Raw genomic sequence first — 21,191 nt, 5'->3', positions numbered from 1 at the left:
TTAGTCTCCTGTAAAATTGGACCGTGTTTTAATTTTAGTGATTTTATCGTAATTATACTGTGTCTGACGGACTTTGTGAGATTATTCAGACCAAAACACGAACAGTGTGTTTAATTGTACTGTTGTTTTATTGTAACATTGAATACCAAGTCCTATGAAGGAGCCCTTAACTCTAGCTATATTATTAAATGGCACGTACAGTTTATTATTTCTTCATGAATTGAATGAATTAAAATCACACCTTTTCTTGAATTCTGTTAATTTTTTTAACATACATTATCTTATATCTTTAAACGAGTAATTCATGTAATATATATACATATATTTTATCTATATATAATCTGATTCTCGGAAATGGCTCCATCGATTTTAATGAAATTTTGTATACAGGTAGTTTTGGGTGCGAGAAATCGATCTAGCTAGGATTCAATTTAAAAAAAATGTTTTATCCGTGTTTTAATGAGTAACTGAAAACTTATTGTATATTATCATTAGAATACAAAGGTTAATTTCGCCACTATATACAAGACTGTAATAGCTCAGGTGGGACATTGGGTGATCTGGAAAGCAGAAGAACCCGGTTCGAATCCAGATGTTCTATTAGTTTTTTGTTCTAGTTTTGTACCTTGTTAAAAATCCGAACAAGACTCGGTCGTCCAAGTACTATTGATATATATGTATTGTGAGGGCAGTATTGACTTTGCTTTGTCGTTCCTTAACTCAATCTTCCCCAATTCTTCTATCCGCTTTATCTAGTTATCGAATACTAGCTGATGCCCGCAACTTCATCATCATTTGGTTAACCATTGGAATAGTTGTAACTCATTGACGTAATTTTTCTCAAATTATCATGGACTTTTCGGTGATATAACGCCTATGTCTTTTCCTAAGCTCTAGCCTATCGCTGTACCAAATTTCATCAAAATCGGTTCAGCAGCTCCGGCGTAACAGCGTAACAAACAAACTTACATTCACATTTATAATTAATATACTATTAGCAGGGAAGTAGGGGTGTGATAATATGTCAAGAAATATTTTATTTTGGACTCGAAAAAACTTACCGATACAGATTCTCCTGCCCATATTGAATGCAGCAAAAGCATGCGGACTTTCTGGCAGTGTTGTTGGATCCAACCATCGTTCGGGCTTAAACTCTTCGGCATCAGAACCCCACACGGGGTGTCTGTGAACCCCGTACACGAACGTGAAGCAAGTACGACCTCTTGTTAAAGTGCAGTTTTCTGGAACAGAAGAGGATAATAGAAACTATATAAAGAGAGACGTTTTTCTTTTTCTACTTTGCTCCCAAAATCAGTCTAAAAATCTACAATAATTTAGATGAAAACCAAATTTTACGCTAATATAAATCAAAGTTGTTATTATTGTTTTTGAAATACTTGAAATCATTCGAGAAAATATTTGCATTTGAAACTGTTGGTGACAAGGTGATGAAATAACGACATACAGAGAACAAATTGGCCTCTCTCTGTTCTGGTGCGTTCCAGTATAGGTTTGTAATACTAAAAAACCCCATTTGTCGGAATACTGGGTCTCAAAATCTCGATCGATTGCCAATTCTGCGGTCGTCTGGAGGGCAAAGCCAAATTGGCTACGCAGAAGATGGGCTTCAAAAATTGAACACGGCAATACTTCAAGCTCAGATTCTAGCACTCTACAAAGTTCAGATCTGACTACATATGGAGTATCGCTGTCTCTGGTATGGTGCACCCCAGTATCAGCTCAATACATTTGACTGCGCGCAACGCCCAGTGCTCTGTGAACGGCTGGATCACTTGGCGTTGCGTAGAGACGTCGCTTCATTGTGTGTCTTCTCCCACTTCATCCAAAGTGCGATTCTTAATATAATTGCTTTTATTCATTTAGTTTATTTAGGGGTGGGGGGGGGGCAAACGCGCTGATAGCTAACTTGAAAGCTGAAATACTCAGGTCTTGCCAGTGTTTAAGGAGAGAGTTGGTGAAGGTCCTTTATTCGTATGGGATGGAGCACACTGTAGCTGGCACCTGATTCCAAAAAGTGGCTGTGAAAGGCAACTAGTCCCGAACAAACTAATCTAATTATTGAATGATGATTCATCCAGGATGTGCCAGTGGGAGGCTCCTTTGCACAGGAAGCCGGCTAGATTATGGGTACACCAACGGCGCCTATTTCTGCCGTGAAGCAGTAATGTGTAAGCATTACTGTGTTTCGGTCTGAAGGGGCGCCCTTCTAGTAGCTAGTGAAATTACTGGGCAAATGAGGCTTAACATCTTATGTCTCAAGGTGACGAGCGCAATTGTAGTGCCGCTCAGAATTTTTGGGTTTTTTGAGAATCCTGAGCGGCACTGCATTGTAATGGGCATGGCGTATCAATTACCATCAGCTGAACGACCTGCTCGTCTCGTCCCTTATTATCATTAAAAAAAAAATGTTTCTATAACGATATGGCTTGGGAACCTCCAAAAAAACAGCATAAAACTTCTGTATCATCACTTATCACTCAGAAGACCCTTTTTTTATATAGTTATTCAATAAAGATGGCGAACAAAAAATTCTCACTTAGTTTGACATCTTTGTCAAGCATTCTTGCCGTGACTGGTACTATAGGATATATTCTCATACTCTCCTTCAGAACGGCTTCAGTGTACACGAGCTGAGAGAGATCTTGCTTCGTGACGTCACGGTCGTCCTTGCCAAACACTTGACGTAATCTGCACAAACGTAATATTTATAAATATAAGCATTTGAGTTATTTGCCGCTCGCTATTGCAAATTGAGATATTTTGTAACAGACATTTCAATAAAACTACAGAAAACACGTGACATGCTGTAATGGCAATATGAAATTCAAAATATTTCTGATAAAGGACTCGCTGAGCACAAATTCAAATATTTTTATTCAAAATAGGACTTATTGAAAGTCAAAAACTACCACCCATTCCAAAACGAATGCCTCAGACCTGAGAAGAACAGGCCCAAAAACCTCTAACTTTTTTTCATCAAAAATATGTTTACAAAGTAATATTGTACAATTAAACTTATTATTTAATAGCCTGAGGGCGGTTGCTCCATTCGCAATCTGTGGTATCATTAAGAAAGTTATTTATGTAATAGTAACCTTGACCACACAAATGATTGATAACAATTCGTTTGAAACAGACAGATGAAAAAAACATTTTCTGGGATCAAGTGACAAAAGACTTCCTAACTCGACTTAGCCGCGTAGTAGGCATTATAAGTTTATGTCTGTTCTTGGTATTAACATTATGGTTATGACATTATCTAGCAAATTCACTTATGTGAATATATTGAGAAGTAAGTCAAGATGTTAATTTCTTTAAATTTTGCTTCCAATGAAAAAATAATACATTAAAGCTTATAGTATTAAAATAGATATAATATGTTTTCCTAAAAAAATAGACATATGCCATCGCGGACTTTTCGGTAGACCAATATATGATACACAATTCCACAATACATTTTTTGGTTACATCTCAATGGGTTTAGACGGCATTTTCGTTGAACAGGCGGCTTAAATTTTTCCAACACCAACAAATATCGTTAATACATAAAAAAAACCTTAACAAATTATGTACTTAAACCTTCCTGAAGAACTACACTATCCATTGGTAGAAACAGCATGAAAATCGGTGCAGTAGTTTTAGAGTTTATCACGAACAGACAGACGCGGTGGAGGACTGTGTTTTATAATATGTAGTGGTAATACTTCGTATCTTAAACTCGTTGCAGTTTAACTTGTCATATACATAGGGATGACACTCATGTTACTATTATTAATTACAATCTAGCTTTGTGTTTGTACCAATAATTGATGGTCTAAACTCCCTGTAAAGTATGAACATATTCGGGTCTTACTCTTCGAATATTTTCTCCTGTACTTCAGGGAATGAGCCAATTAGCACCAGGGTTATCATAAGAACATTCGCCGAGGTGTCGTGTCCACCGACGATCATCGTATCAACATGTTCTCTTATCTCACGGTCGGTGAACGCCCCTTTGTCTATTGACAGCTCCAGCAATAAATCCATGAAAGGTTTGAACTTTTTTCCTGAAATAAAATGAAGGAGCTTAGATAATTTACATCTAGATAGAGCTTCTTTCTGTTAGACAACCGATGAAAACAGGCCAGGTTTATTACTTTAGTGTGCGTGGCAAGCTACTACATCTTACACCCGCGATTTGTATGTCACTTTGTGTAAGTGTGCCAATATTATAAAAAACTGTCATTTTTGAAAAATTCATTAAAATTTTGTTATTTATTTTCTAATTCATTATATATCTCTTCGGTTCTTCTTTGTTTTTCAAAAAACCCATTCCTTTGTATTATTGTATTCAGTGGTGTGCTGCTCTCGATTTACTGCGCATACTTTACTAAAACTTCAACTCTATTACAACTGTAGCGTTTTTGTAAGAAAACTAGAATACGATCGAAGCGACCTAATGTCAAAAACTTAAATTTCGTGTTCTCGTAACACAAATCGTTCCAGTGCTCTGTGAACGGCTGGATCACTTGGCGTTGCATAGAGACGTCGCTTCATTGTGTGTCTTCTACCGCATTTATCACGGGGAGTGTTCCAAAGAGTTGTTTCACCTGATTCTTGCTGCCGAATTTTATTCACCTTTGCACCATCTGAATATTATTCCACAGTGTGGTTTTCAAGGAGCTTTCTTCCACATACTACAAAGCTATGGAATGAGCTTCCTTGTGCGGTGTTTTCGGAACGATACGACATGGATACCTTCAAAAAAAGCGCGTACACCTTCCTTAAAGGCGGACAATGCTCCATGTGTCACGAGAGAATGTGGGTGGTGGTGATCACTTAACATCAGATGACTCGTACACTTGATCCTCCTTCTCCACTAAAAAAAAAATAAGGTCGCTTCAATCCTATTCTCGTTTTGTTACGAGAATGGGGCTGGTGGTAGGTATAGGGAATTGTATGTCCTCCATTTTAATAAAAATAGCGCTACTTATATATTTATTTGTGATACAATTTCTCTATACCCTTTACCCTTTGTACCTAATGTGTTAATCGAAGTTTATTCACATAAAAAACTACAAGAACAAACTATATGAGTTTGTTCTTTACTCAAAACAAACCAACCCTTTAATAATAAAATAGGATTTATTAAAAATACCTGTTTTGTCGTTTTTACACGTTTCCATATTCTTCAGATAATCAGTTTTTCGTTTTTCAAGGACCTGTAACCAGTGTTTTACAATTACCTTTAATTTTTTGGATTTTTACAATTATATTTGAACAATTCCCTTTTACAATAGCGCTCTGCGATATAAATACTGAGATAACACAAAATGCTGTCTAATCTACAAAATCCTTAGCTTTTGAAATACTTTTGAAATATTTACTGGCGTACCTTATATATAACAAATTTGGTTAGTTAACATTACCGTTATGCTTTTTTGAATATTTTGGAATGGTTAGGGAATAATTAAAGTACTATCATTTATGTGGTTAAATACAATATTCATTTATTGTGCTGTCGTACGAAAAAATGGCAATTTACTACATTAAAAATTTTACTCTTCAGAGAAAAATCAACTTTCATCCATTATTTTAACGTGTCGTACGAATTTTCTATCAGGTCACGTGTCTAAAGTGTCCCTCAAAGAAAATATTACAGAAATAAATATTATGACTGTTCATTGTCAGTACATTTATGAAAATTTAATAAACGTTCACAAAAATCGCCACATTTTTGCTCTTAATAGTGATTTTCATTATTATAATGAAGAATAAATTAAGAATGAAAGTTTTAATGTTATCTATGTATCTGTTAATGTCAAAATTTAATAAGTATACACAAAACGCCTCTCGGACATTTTTGACGAACTTTTAAAAAAGTTGCTAAAGTTACGTCAGTTTATAGTACGTCATGAATATGATCGACTAACGGCCGTTCCCAATATTCAGTCTATCTCTTACTTGAGATAAAAAAAATCGTAACTATCGTTGACTTTTCTGTCCCAATAAACTTATCGACGGTAACTCACCTTATCCGTACACGCTGTCTGTCAATGGGAGGACGTATAACTTACCAGCGATAGAAGTTAAGTTTATATTGGGACAGCTTCAGATTATTGACAGCTAATTACTGACAGTAGGAGGAAGTAATTTATCTCTATCTGTAGATAGTATATCGGGAACGGCCGTTAGTGATTTCCCTATTCGATTAATACTTTACCGTAAATAATGAAACCTGGTGATTTCCATAAATAAAACTCACAGTGATTGACAAGTTATGTAATATCTTCAACAGGGCATCCTGTTTCTTCCTCAAACTGGACCATTTAAACAGCAGTTTGCTGTGAAGCCAGAACTTTTGGAATCTCTCCACAATCACGTTGAATATGACTTCAGCCGCTTTCACGTATTCGCTGTTAAGGACCGCCTTTTCAGTGAAGTCGACTCCTAAAGCTGTCACTGAAAATATTTTATTATGAGAATAAGGGACGAGACGATAAGGAAGTTCAGCTGATCTGCCCATGACTATGCAGTGCTGCTCATGATACTTGAAAAACCCAAAAATTCTAAGCGGCACTACAATTGCGCTCGTCACCTTGAGACATAGATGTTAAAATCGCCAGGTCATGATGGGCTCAGTATAGAGCATTTGAAGAACGCAGGAGTCCATTTACCCAATGTACTTGCCACATTCTTTAATCTCTGTCTTAATCATTCGTACCTACCTGCTGCACTCATAAGGACTATTGTTGTACCAATAGTTAAAAACAAAACGGGTGACTTATCAGATAAGCGCAACTATAGGCCCATTTCTCTGGCGACTGTTGTAGCAAAGGTGTTGGATAGTGTGCTTGACTCAGAACTGCAAAAACATGTGCAAATTCATGCGGCGCAATTCGGTTTTGTACCCGGACTTTCTACTGAAACTGCCATTCTGAGTCTCAAGCACACTGTCCAATACTATACTGATAGGCGGACGCCTGTGTATGCCTGCTTCCTTGATTTATCAAAAGCATTTGATCTTGTTTCGTATGATCTTTTATGGAAAAAACTCGATAAGACTGGCGTGCATACACAGGTACAGCGTCTCTTTCAGTACTGGTACGCTAACCAGACCAATAATGTAAGATGGGCTGGCAGCCTCTCGGATGCGTACAGGCTGGAGTGCGGGGTGAGGCAGGGGGGGTTGAGCTCACCCATGCTCTTCAATCTGTATGGCAACGAGCTCATAATTGGGCTCAGCAGCGAGCGTGTCGGCTGCTCGGTTGATGGTGTTTATATAAACAACATTAGCTACGCGGATGACATGGTGCTGCTGGGTCCAAGTGTAGGCTCTATAAGAAGGCTGTTAGCTATCTGTGAAAGGTATGCGATGCAACATGGGCTCAAATATAATTGCCAAAAAAGCAACTATTTGGTCTTCAGAGTCCCTGGTAAGAATATATGTAATATTTCGCCAATGAAGCTGAATGGTGTTGAGCTTAAGAAAGTTCAACATTTTAACTACCTTGGACACTACGTCACCGAAGACCTCGAAGACCAAATGGATATTGAGAGGGAACGCAGGGCACTGGCGGTGAGGAGTAATATGCTGGCTCGCAGGTTTGCTCGATGTAGCAGTGTGGTAAAGATAACGCTTTTCAAAGCATATTGTCAAACCTTCTATACGAGCAGCCTGTGGGTCAGATATACTCAAAGAACGCTTAGCGCCTTTCGCGTTCAGTACAACAATGGTTTCAGGTTGATGTTGGGGCTGCCCCGCTTTTGCAGTGCTTCGGAAATGTTCGCGGATGCGAGGGTGGACGGTTTCCATGCCATCCAACGCAAAAGAACCGCGTCATTGCTGAGGAGGTTGCGGGGTAGCCCTAACATCATTCTGCAAACCATTGCTAGTCATTATGATGCGCCAATTATAAAGGCATTTATGCGGCTTCATGTGCCTGTTTAGTTATAATTATACTAATATAATTTAGGACATTTTACTAACAATTATTATGGATTTCTTTTTTTTTTCCCGAATTTAAATTATTAATATTATTAAGTATTTTCTTATTAATTGTGATTATGACATATCTTAAATTTTAAACTGTAATTGTATCTGTAATTTAATTAATATCAAATTAAACTCAACAGTGTTATGTAATTTAATTTAAGTTAAGATTGTTTGTATATCTATGGGTAATGCCTGAAAATAAAATGATTTATTATTATTATTATTATAAGTCACGTTTGTCCAGTTATTTCACTACCTACGGCGCACTTACAGCACACCGAAACACAAGAATATTTCCGAATTTCTGCTTCACGGTAGAAAAACCCGCCGTTGTGGTACCCATAATCTAACCGACATCCTGTGCAATGGAGCATCCCACTGGTAAATGCTCTAAGTCGCCTCTTACGACACCTTTGGGCCTGGGACTTCCCTATTCTTTTTATACCCCGGGGAAGCACAGGGCATAATTTTATGACTGCTTTTGATATAGAAATGTTCTCCCAATTTAACCAGTGGACGACCAAACGTGAGATGGACTTTCACCCTTATGTTTTTTGTTAACAATTGTATTTGTACAATTTAAATATATATTTTAAATTGAAAGTTATTGTAAAACTAGCCACAGTTTCCCCTTAACAAAACAAACACTTTTCTTTTAATATACTAAAAGATAGATACAATGATTAGTTTCATTTTTTCTCTTTTATGGAACTACAGTAACCTACTCTTACGAATAATTTAAAAATTATCAATATAATATAAGTAAACAATTTTTGAAGTGATAGCTTCTTGTGGGAGGGTAAACCGCTTCGTATCGTAACGCGTTACAGTGCCAGTCTGTCTAGCTTCTCTTTCAATTACGCATACGGCACCGTTAAACAGGATCCTCCTCTCACACTCTAAACAAATGTTACTTTTATAGGATTAAATAATGACACTTATAATGTACATAGTTTTATAAGACTGAATAACCGGCACAGGAACTTTCCTCCTATTGGCCTATTAGTCTGCTACCAATAGCAGTTAAACTACTAGAAAAAATCATAGTGTCCAGACTGATAAAACATCTTGAGAAGGTGTTGCCTAAGCACCAGTATTGCTTCAGAGCCGGTCATGGCACGATTGAGCAAGTTTTCATTTTCTGGTTGAAATGATCAACAGAACTTTGGAAAACAAACAATACTACTCTAATATTTCTATTAAGTTTAGTTTTGTTATTCTATTCTTAATAGTCAAACATTTGACATAGTCTGGCAAGATGGCCTTCTTTATAAATCAAACGGAATTTTCCTTATTGGTTCTTCCAAATCGTCAAGTCATACTTGGAAAAAAGATGCTTTGAAGTTAAATTAAACGGGGAAGTTTCACCAATGCATGAGATTAAGTCAGGTGTACCTCAAGGCAGCATTCTGGGACCAGTGCTTTATCTTATTTTCACAGCAGACTTACCAATCCTTAAAAGGCATAAAAAGCATTTATTTTTTTCAAAAATTATTCCTTCAGAATTCTTTTTGATGTAATTTCTAATATACTAGATACTACTAGCGCTTCGGAAACAACTGGCGCTCTGAGAGAGAAGAAAGGGCGCAAGAAACTCTTCCAGCATTTTTTATGTTTAATGATTGAATTGATAATGTTACCACAACAGCTACATATGCAGACGACACAGCGCTTGTATCTGTAAATGAAAAACCGCAGACAGCGTCTGAAAACCTTCAAAGACATCTTTCTTTAGTTCAGGAATGTCTTGATAAATGGCGCATTAAAGCCAACAAGGATTAATCCATTCATGTTACTTATAAACTCAGGCGAGAAACATGTCCAACAGTTTTCATCTACAATGAGCAAGTGCCTCAGGTGGATGATGCTTAATATCTAGGAATGCCAAACACAAGTAACATAGAAATATTTTATAGGTTCCTAAGCAAAAACATTAGAAACATGTTATTATTAATTAATATTCCTTGGCATGTTAGCTACAAACTGCTGTACGCAGACACAGAACTCAAAACTATAAAGCAAGAAATATAAAAATTCAGTAGGAGCTACCAGAGTAGACATAACAGTCACAGAAACAACTACTCAACTTCAGGGTCCTGGGAGCCTTAAATTCACTAGGCTGAAGCGAAACAGTATTCAGGGACTAGCAGCAAGATTTGTGGACAAGGATTGAGAGACTTATCACTGGAAAAGTCTCTCTAAATACAACACCAAAATACAATCACATTCAGTCAGCATATTGGATCATTGTTGAAAGACAGATTGCCAAGACGCAGAAAGAAAAAAAAATATGAAAGAAAAAAAAATATGAAATAAAAATGTATGTACATACACAAAATTCTAATTCAAATATTCATTAATTATAACTAAGAATAATATATATTTTATAATCAATTAAAGATTTTATTACTAATTAACCTTTCCTTGCATTATCATATTAATATAATTAAAATTTATGAAATAATCTATGCTTTTCTTAAGTTAAACAATTTCAATATTAGTTATCAGTGGAGTTAAACCAGAAATGCAATTTATAACTTACAACATATAGTTTCCAAGGCGTTGTGTCTGGTATATACCCAGTGATCGAATGGTCCCTTCGCTATTTCCTTGTCAAGCGCTTCAACCAAGCGACGTGATTGGCTATTGAAAACTCCAATGAAACTGTCCAGAACCACTTGGCTGAAAGCTGGATTCAACAAACGACGATGATTTCTCCAAATCGACACTGTAATATGATTTAATTTTAGCTTTAATTGTGAAATGGCACATTTATGAACTCATACAAATATTATTGTGTATTTTTATCACCGCTAGATATCGATATGTACTTAAATGCATGTTATATTGTAAACACACACACACACTATAAATATGTAAGAATTTAACTTACTATATCTAGTAAGATTTTTGAAGTGAAAATTCTTTAGAATCGGTGTGCTTTGGAACTCGATAAAACAAAAAAGCGTTAAGTTAGAGACACAAACAGTCGGCGAGAGAATGAGATAGGATGTACTATACAGTGTTATGCTACCATCGATCATGGTTGACGAAGAGTTTGTCTTATGTATGACGCGAGTACACCTTGCGCTCGACATATTACTACATAGAGATCAGGAGAACATAAATATGGTAGCGGTGATAGTAATGTCTTCTAATCCTAGCAACATGTACCAGGGCCTCATATGCAGTTTAGAGGTTCATGCACAATGCACATCTCAAAATAATTATACAAGTGCTGACCCGTTGTTGTTGTTCGTTGGTGTTCGTGGTTCTCTTTGTGCTCTGCTTCGTATTTACCAAGGCAAACTCCCACAGTTTGTTTGGGCCTCAGTGTTGTAGGTACGTGTGTCAGTACGTATTTGTGCGCGCATGCGCAGTACAAAGCTTATGGCAATGGCATCACAACAACCGTGGTGTTTTATATACGTGTACATATTATGTATAGGTTTATAGAGGTTTCTTTATCATTTTTATAATAAGACCCTCATCATTTTTGAAGGTTTCTACCACGTGTGAATTGTACACATATTTTTTTTCCTACAAATCCCAGCAGTTAGCAGCCGGCTGTGTTGGCAATGAGCATTCACCATCTTTCTCCCATCACCGGGAGGTAATTACTTCTTAGATTAGATTCGATCCCTCGACCTCGTAGTGTTCCGGCTTCGCAATCACAATGATTCAACCACAGGTCCAATGACCGTATGATCAAAGCCAAACTATATTTAGTTAGAAGTATAAATCTTCCATCCATAATTTAAACGAATATTTTACGAGTTTTCGATCAGGCCACGTGTCCTGACGCGAGTGTAACATTTTATACCCATCCCCAAAAATAGTGCTCAACACCGCTAAAGAAGTTTTCACTTTAAAAATAAAGTTTTGTGCACTTGGATCCATAAGGTGAAGGATGACATTAGCACAATTAAGGCTATTTTTGATTTGATTTGGCAAAAATGCCATAATCCAACTGAATCTATTGGAAATATCGGTAAGAATTTTTTGATGAAAAGTACCAAAACAATTCTATGTTGAGTGTGAAAATGTGTGAAAATATCACATCTTCATGTATTAATATGATCGTATTATATACTTACAATCTCCAGTCACAAGTCCTTCTCCCAGCCAAGGCTTAGCGAAATCGTAAAATCGATCTTTTTGTAAACAGTTGTTCACAACTGTTAGAGCATCATCAGGGTCGGTGACAACTGTAATTTTATTTAAATATTGATTTTAGCATCAAACATACGCGGTGCTATTACAAAAACTAACTTAAACGTTGCTTAGACACGTATTTTGTTAACAGCCAACCGTTCGAGTGACGTATCGTTGATAAATCTTGTATGCTTTGTTCAACTCTCAGGTTGTGGCTTCATTCTACAAGATCTACTTTACAGTTGATAACCTGCTCAACCCCAGTATTTGCATTTCAGGAAATTGACTTGAGGCGTCGCTCTTTTAAATCTAAACAATTTGTTATTTTTTAAAGTAATTCACTAATTCAATTAAAAAATTTATAGAAATATCGTTGTGTTTTTTTTATCACCGCTAGATGTCGATAAGTACTTAAATGCATGTTATATTTTAAACAAACACGCTATAAATATGTATGGATTTTGTTAACAGTGTCTGTAACTATTTAAACGACGTCGAACATAGAGTTTATCTTTTTCTATTACAAAACAGTGTTCAGCTTGTGTTTAACTAAAACGTCGTTAAACACAACATAAACTGAAGTGTACAGAAACAATAAAGGAACGCAACGCAATTTATGTCAGCTGTCATCTATTAGTCATCATATAATCTGAATCTTCCGTAAGAATATGATCTATTCGTTAGACACATCTAAGTCATGCTTCGGGTCGTGCAAATTCGTTTAAATATAAGCAATGTCTATAGATTGTTGAACGCTACACAACAGAAAGACACAGATTTGTTATAAAACTTTTTTAAAATAAGTGTTCAACACATGTATGACTTTTTTCTAATATTACACAGACAGAGTCTATGAGAATTATCTGTCTATATGCCACAGTCCTTAATACGTCTCTGGAGTCTATTAGAGGACATCAATTAGTAACGTCAAGTGATTTTGGCGATTTTTGAACCCTTGCTTTCCTCTACGTGAGACGCCATTATCGTCCTCAAATTTTATGAGTTACCATGAATTAAAATAAGCATTTTTATTTCACGAAGCCTATAAGACAGAACCTTTTGAAATTTCATCGAGAACCGATTCATCACATGAGTAATACTTACTATATACTGTTCTAGGGCCAATCGTCGCAGCAACAACACCACCCTTGGCAAGACATTTGTACGACACATCTTTAACTATATCCCACAGTTCTGAAACAAAATAATCACATTTTATTATTCTTTTAAACTACGCCGTAACTCGGTGACATGAAAATTGCTCAAAGATTTGTCGATATCCCTCAATTGTTTAATTTAATTTACCTTAGAGTCGTACACTGCACGTCCAGCAAACCTCTGCTTCATATCAGTTTACCAGTGGGAGGCTCCTTTGCACCGGATGCCGGCTAGATTATGGGTACCACAACGGAGTCTATTTCTGCCGTGTAGTAGTAATGTGTAAGCATTACTTTGTTTCGATCTGAAGGGCACCGTAACTAGTGAAATTACTGGGCAAATGAGACTTAACATCTTATGTTTCAGGGTGATGAGCGACTCAGAATTTTTGGGGTTTTTCAATAATCCTGAGCGGCACTGCATTGTAATCAGCAGGGCGTATCAATTACAATCAGCTAAACGTGCTGCTCGTCTCGTCCTTATTTTCATGAAAAAAACGCCATCGGATATATGTAATCAAAGAATGAGTTAAAAATTAAACAAAAACGTATTTCTGAATGATTATATAATAATAAAGCCTCATTTAATCCAAAACTCTTTTTACACAAGCGAATAATTAGTAGTATTAGTAGGTAAGATATATTTCTAATAGTTTGGTGTTAGTAAGATTAGTTGCTTATACTTCTATTTATTTGAGTTGTGAATCTCGTTAGAGTAAAGGCCTCCTCCATGTTTTTCCATAGTGTTAGATTTTTGCTTTTATGCATCCAGTCTTTTCCTGCTATCTCTATTAAGTCGTCAGTCCACCGTTTATTTGGTCTGCCAACTCTTCGTTTGCCTAATGTTGGTCCATTCCATCTTGTGGTTACGATTGTCCATCGATTATCAGTATATCGTGAAATATGCCCTGCCCATTGCCACTTAAGCTTCATGGCTCGTTTCAGTGCATCTGTAACTTTTGTTTTTTGTCGTATGGACTCGTTTTTAATTTTTTGTTTTTTGTCTATTTTGAGAATGCTTCTTTCCATTGCTCTCTGCGTAGAAAGTAACCTCTGTTTCACTTTATTTGTGTATGTCCGTTGACAGCCATATAGTAAACTCGGCAGGAGGCAGGTATCCATTACAGTTCTCTTTATTTTCATACTAAATTTTCCTTTTAGAATTTCTTTAAATGACCAAAACTTTTTCCATGTAATATTTATTCTTCTTTCTACCTCTTCTTCGTTGTTTGTTTTTAAAAACGATATTTGTTTTCCTAGATAGATATAGTTAGTTACATGACATTACTGAATGATTATATAATATGCAGTAATAAAAAGATTAGGATTTATATGAGTGAGACACCTTCCCCTAGTTTTTAAGTACTTTTTGTTTAAGAAATAAACATTTTTATTATTAATATTATTGATATCGTATTTGTGTAAACAGCATTTACGTAACCGCTTTATATTTGCCAATTTTTAAAGTATAGAAATAGATATAGTATGTTATTCTTAAGAGATAGACATATGTCCTTGCGGACTTTTCCATAGACCTATATAAGATACACAATCCCACCGTACATTATTTTGTTTTATCTCAAAGGGTTTAGACAGCGTTTTCATCAAAAGCCCACAGATGGCTAATTTTTTCTTACATCTCCAACAAATATCGACGTAGACAAAACCTTAACAAATGATATGGTTCTAGCATGAAAATCGCTGCAGTAGTTTTTGAGTTTATCGCGAACAGACAGACAGACAGACAGACGCGGCGGAGGACTTCGTTTTATAATATTATGTAGTGATTTTATGAGTTAATATCAATACGATATGTAGTCACTTCATTAGTCACTTCATCGCATCTTAAAATTACACTCTCATAATTTTTTCATAACGCGCCTAAAGAAGTATAACTTCAATACTTACGGCTACTATCTCCAAGCAGATACAACGCGTGTCCAATAAGCGGAAGACTCCCGGGCATCACCGGAGGCTCATTAGGATTGTTGCTCATTCTAGACCACATCCATAACCCACAGATGATGAATATCAATATCAGCGCCAACATTTTCAATCATCTAGTTGTAGATACACCCTAATAATCAAATCAAATAGTTTATATCGAATTAAATCCTTGTAAATAATCCACTATTTGTTATTTCACTCACAGTTTCACTTCACAATAAACTATTATTAATTACCTTTATTCAATTAAGGATAGTTCACAACGCAGTAATTATTACACAGGATGCGTAGCTTCCTGTATCAAGACTTTATATTAATTTGGTTCTGCATTTCATACGTTAGGGTACGCTCATATGAATTGGAGTTGTTTCATTGGTAGAATCTTCTATAGGCGTTAGGTGTTCGTGTTGTGTTTGCTATGTTACTACATAAGCAACACAAACTTATGGCTACTCCATAATAATTATTTCTTGTTGCTTGATGATAGACTTCGAAGGAAATGACATACTTTCTACAGGAGCATGGAATGACGTTATATAAGTCATGAGTCAAGACTCAAAGAGCTCAGAACCATAATTTTGCGGGAATTAGTTTATGTTTTATTAGAGGACATTGCAGAATAACGGTTTTTATGCATTGGTTCATATAAATGAACTCGCTTTAAGAGCATTGCTTTGTATTAGCTATTTAGTCACAGCGGTGCATGTCGATGCTTATTTCATATCTTATATTTGAGTATATTATTAATTGTTGCATCACTTTACAAAGATTACATATATCTTTGAAGTTATATTTCTTTAGGCACGTTTTGAAAAAATGATGAGATTGAAAATTTAAGATGCGTGCGCATTACTATAACACAAAAGTAAGGTTGAAGTTGGTTCCTAAAATTTTCTGACGTTAGCGTCAATTGTTATTTTTTTTTTTGGTTTCTTCGCCCATTATTAGGATAGGCAAAGGGTTCAAGCCCGTACAGCCGTATTCATTATTTAATAATTAATTGCCAAAGCCATCTTTGCAAAATTGTCTTTTACAAAATTGTTCTTTCTAAAAACGTAGAATAGCACGAGGAATAAATCATTTTAATGATTTTTGCTTTGTTAGGCCAAAGAAATATAGCTTCATGCGTGCATACATAAGTACACACAAAACTTTTTTTAAATGGTGAAACTGTAAATATTCATCATTTTAGTATCGCATATTCATTTTGTTACTTCTTCATATTAAAGCTCAAATTTTCCAAAGTGTAAATGGTAAAAAGTAATATATACAATCGCTATTGTACTTACTTTACGAAAGAATTTTTTTAACTTTTAGGTTAAACGTGGACAGAATAAACTAATAACTAAAAATGCAGCTACTACCTAGATTAGTAAGGACAATGGATGAACATGATCACTTCGTGCCTCAATTATCAGTTATACAATATTTCATGCCTGGCATAGACTCCGTTCAATATGAAACATGCACAATGGAAATCTTTCATCATAATATAGATTTCGTCGAATACAACAGCCAATCGATTATTTTCATTAATATGAGCACATTTCCTTCGATCACGGTCATACATCATGAGGGTTGACCTGGATAGTTGGTTATTATACTAGCTACTATATAATATGTTTTACAGGAAATTAGTATTTTACTATAATATTTATCTATATTAAGTATCTACTAGCTAACGCCCACGACTGCATCTGTGTGGATTCCGTAAAAGTCTGGCAAATAGATCGGATTTTGTTCAGAATTTTATAACTTTTAATTTAAAATCTCTCTCTTCTGAGATAAACCAAAACAAACAAATGTAAAAACTTGTGTTAGCATTATTAAAAGCAATTATTTCGATTAACACACATACACTATAATTTTATTAAAATGTTATATACATAATATAGATATACATTTTATATGTGTAACAATATTAAATCTTTGATCATTTATTCGTCTAGACTCTAGATAGACTGTGACAGCTGTAATCGTTGAAAAAAATAAGGTTGGGAGTTAACTTCTATTTTGAGCAATGAACGTACACTAACAAAGGGTCACAAATCGCGAGTGTAAGACGTAGCTTGTCACTCACACTAAACTAATATTCATGGCCTGTTTTCATCGGTTGTCTGACAGCAAGAGGCTCTATCTAGATACGTATTAATTAATTAAGTATAAAGTAAGCCGGGGAAAAAGTTGATATAAAATCTCTTTATAGAATAAGATACATTTCAAAAAGAGGAACAAATTAGTAAAATATTGTTTCCAAGTACTTTTTTTTACTTTCTGTCAAAGTCAACTAATGATGAAATTCGATATATTTTAAGAATTTATTACAAAAAAGCGCAAAAATAAATGCGCATTTTTGTGACGTTTGTTGGCCTAATACAGTAGGTATAAAGCTGGCTTAAGAGTTTTTAATCCGAGAATGTTGATGTCATAAATGCACCTCGATGCTTTGGCAAAAGTGAAACAAGACCGAATAGTCCGGTCAATTTAGACATTCGAAGTTACATAAAGTCCCAACAAGCTGAAAATCAGTGAAATTGTTCAAAACATGATTATAAACAATGTTTAAAAGTTCCCCATCATTCCCGTGTATGGAATTTTTTTTTATTCAAGGTCAAAGGTCATTCAAATGACTTTTTGAATCGTTATATTTCACAAACGGTGGCTCGTAAGAAAAAAAGTATTGATACATTTTTTATAGATAATTTTATGATCTACAATTTTTGTCCGAGGTACTTTGATGATTAAATTTACCTTTTTGCTGAAAATCGCGAAAAACTAATTCTTTTGACCTTTGGCCTTGAATAATTTTTTTTCCATAGACGGGAATGATGGGGAACTTTTAAACATTATTTATAATTATGTTTTGAACAATTACACTGATTTTCAGCTTTTTGGGACTTTATGTAACTTCACTCTCATTTTTTGGTCTAAATTGACCGGACTACGAACAAGAATTAACAGAAAGAAGCGGTTTTTTATCACATTCACTTATCACACATCTTTAGTTACTCAGCAAAAAGAAAGAGAGTTTGACTGGAGGTATAAATATGGCTCCCACCATATAGCCCTAAGTTTGAACCTTCAGGTTAACCTGGTTTGGTCTTCTCAGAATTGTCCAGTCAGTGTCAAGTGACCATGAAGACTGCCAAAACTACTTACAAAATTTCTTCATCAAAAAAGCAATAGCTATTACAAATATAAACAAAAAAACTTTAATCTTATATCGAAATAACGTTACCTAATCAATAACTTCTTAAAAATCAAACGAGAAGTATCTTAATATTTCATATTAAACACTCCCCATACAAAAAAAAATATTGAAGTCGGTATTGCCAAAATAAAACAGCCAATAATGTACACAAATTTATTTTGTTGACATCAAGAGAACTAATACAAGAAACTAGTAGTTTATTTCAAAACTAAAATTTAAGTACGTACAACAAGTCTGGAAGTACTTGATAAATTATAAATCTCCGCTCCGCTCAAACTAGATACCGCACTAACTAAGAACAATAGCCTTTTTTATTACGGCAACTATTAGATACTTGTCACGCAAACATTTTGACACTCAATGGCAAATTTTGTAACATACGCTTGGTGTTATTTTACATTGAAATTAACAAAATACAAAATATTTACTGATGATGTGTGATCCCATTTCTACTAAGTTTTACTACGCAGCCCGGCATTTTAGTTTTAATTATTAGCAAAGTTTAATAGAACATGTGGCACGTCAACGTCACGCATTGTTCGAGACTGGCTCGAAGACGTCCACTTGGGCGTAATATTAGTTGCTGCACTTTGCGACTATTCCTGCGGTATCTAGTTGGAGCGCAGCGAAGACCAATCCTTAATCTTAGATAACAATAAAATAATTTTTATATGACAATATACACCCGCATATTGATTTTGATGTACCAAAGTATCGTATAAATTTTGCTTGACAAAAGTATCCGCCATTTTGTTATTTAAGCATAGGTATCATTTTGTAGTACCTTACTGAGCTATATTACTGTATTTTTTTATTTCCCCGAGAACAATTTTATAACAAAATCATATATTTCTTATATGTATAATTAATTTTGCCTGTCAAAATGTGTCCGCCATTTTGATTTCACATCATAGTTTCTAAACATTTCATACAAATTTTAAATTAAATTCTAATGGATGAGGACTTAAACGTATTGCAAACCAAGGGCTGCTGCGTGCGCCAAGATAGCCTCAGCAGCTTGTCTCGTCTCCAAGAGTGCCACCGCTGCGTTCAGCCAGGATATGGCGACCAACCTTGAGGCACCTTCTAAAGAGTTTACGTAGCGAATAGCGGCTGCTATATTCCCATGTTCCATCCAATATCTGAATATTATTATTGAGTTAGTATATTTTTCTTATTTATCTTTTTTTTTCAACTGCAGTCCCCCTGTGAAAATGTGTTTTGGAAAGGTCTCGGAAGGTCGTCGAACTAAAATAATAATAAAAATGTAACTTTTACGCAAATTCTAATGCAAAAACACAGATACAATTACACGCGTTTTAATCCTTTAAAAGTGTTTAAATATTATTGAGTTATTAAACCCTAGAAAGTGGTACCTATTGGTAAGTATTAAGGCCGCTATCCGAAGAAATCGCCAAAATTGCGTATAATTGAAACCATTTCTTAACAGCTTTTATTTTACAAAAAATAATTATATGTCTACAGAATATGAGAAGAAAATGTATATTTTCTGTAATTTCTGCATTGCGAAAAAAAAATCACCAAAGTACCCCTGACACTTACAATTCGAACCATGCTAATCATTCAATTTAGATACAAATTGTATGAAAAATTATTACTTTTGTTATTATTGCTAAGAAAATTGTATTATGTTTCTAATAAATTAAAAATGTTTCTAGTTCTGAATTAAGACTATGTCGATCTTGTACGAGAGAGGTAACCTAGCTCCGCTCGATTCCTCAAGGCCGTTGGCTCGGTCCCCAGTCTTAACGCAATAGTTAAGTACTGACCTAAATGAATTTACACAAGTCAAAATCCAACAATCGATTCGCTCAAATTTGAAGTCCGTAATATAATACCCTTTGTTAATCGTAATTTCCGCAAATACTTGCAACATTTTGTGGAAAACTCCATTGAATCTAAAAACAGACTCAATATATGCACGCCACGTGATCTGTTTAGTAAGACCGCCTCGATGCTCGATGGCGCGTGACACTTGAATGAAGTAACAGTTAAAAATGAATAATATACGTGGTTTATGCAAATAAAATCTAGTGTTACATTTGACGCACCTTTTAAATCTACTACCCGATTAAAAATTACCAGAAAATATGGTTATTTAATATTTTTCATCATCACCTTATATTCAAATTCAAATGTTTTTATTCAAAATAGTATATAAAATCACTTATTGAAAATCAAAAACTACCACCTATTCTAAAAGGTATGCCTCAGACCTGAGAAGAACTGGCGCAACAAACTCAGCAGGCTTATTTTTTATATTAAAATATGGTTACAATGTAAAATTGTACAGTAAAATTTATGTTTTAATTGCATGAGGTAGCTCAATTTCCAATCTGTAGTATCATTAAGAAAATCATTTATGTTATACGAGTAGTAACCTTTACCACACGAATGTTTTTTAACAATTCATTTGAATTTCGTAATACATTTGTTTTGAATAATAACTGGGATCTTGTTGTCACAGCAGTAGTAGTAGGCACTAAACTGGTAACCCCGACGTGGTCAACGGCTGGGTCTTCAAATGAAATATCTGATGTGCTGACTGTCACAATTAGTAATTACATCCAACAAATAACTATATTAGGTCGACCAGGCAGAGACCACAAAGCAGCACCCGTTCACGAGTTGACGCATGGACCAGTTATCGTTCCCCTCGCTGTTTGAGGGAAGGAGATGACCCGGCACACGACGCCTTGAATAC

General features: G+C 35.1%; 2 protein-coding genes across 3 annotated transcripts in view; both read right to left on the bottom strand.

The window, feature by feature from the left end:
* Nucleotides 1-15,304, bottom strand: LOC126980050 (cytochrome P450 4C1-like). Its single transcript, XM_050829672.1, has 7 exons — nucleotides 15,217-15,304; nucleotides 13,256-13,345; nucleotides 12,094-12,204; nucleotides 10,539-10,724; nucleotides 6,266-6,462; nucleotides 5,159-5,222; nucleotides 1-8 (listed from the first exon to the last, which is right to left on the bottom strand). Exons 1-7 carry the CDS (start codon nucleotides 15,302-15,304, stop codon nucleotides 1-3), a joined length of 744 nt encoding a protein of 247 aa, XP_050685629.1.
* Nucleotides 15,305-18,605: 3,301 nt separating this feature from the next.
* LOC126979713 (MICOS complex subunit Mic60-like) overlaps nucleotides 18,606-21,191 on the bottom strand; it is a 35,286-nt gene continuing 32,700 nt past the window's right edge. For both annotated transcript variants that reach the window (XM_050829186.1, XM_050829187.1), the window contains one exon: nucleotides 18,606-19,608. In XM_050829186.1, the coding sequence (XP_050685143.1) occupies nucleotides 19,431-19,608 (178 nt within the window). In that variant the 3' untranslated portion in view covers nucleotides 18,606-19,430. The remainder of the gene's footprint in view (nucleotides 19,609-21,191) is intronic.

The sequence above is a fragment of the Leptidea sinapis genome, chromosome 4, assembly GCF_905404315.1.
Source record: "Leptidea sinapis chromosome 4, ilLepSina1.1, whole genome shotgun sequence".
Lineage (NCBI taxonomy): Eukaryota > Metazoa > Arthropoda > Insecta > Lepidoptera > Pieridae > Leptidea > Leptidea sinapis.
The sequence above is the reverse complement of the archived record's forward strand: the minus strand, read 5'-3'. Positions and strand labels throughout refer to the sequence as shown.

What these genes read in the sequence shown, in the direction of transcription:
- LOC126980050 (XM_050829672.1), bottom strand. Translation starts at nt 15,304, where the DNA reads ATGAGCAACAATCCTAATGAGCCTCCGGTGATGCCCGGGAGTCTTCCG. An exon ending in TCTGCTTGGAGATAGTAGCC is followed by an intron (nt 13,346 to 15,216) that starts GTAAGTATTGAA and finishes ATTTTGTTTCAG; the next exon opens with AACTGTGGGATATAGTTAAA. An exon ending in AGGACTTGTGACTGGAGATT is followed by an intron (nt 10,725 to 12,093) that starts GTAAGTATATAA and finishes ATCATATTACAG; the next exon opens with TGTCGATTTGGAGAAATCAT.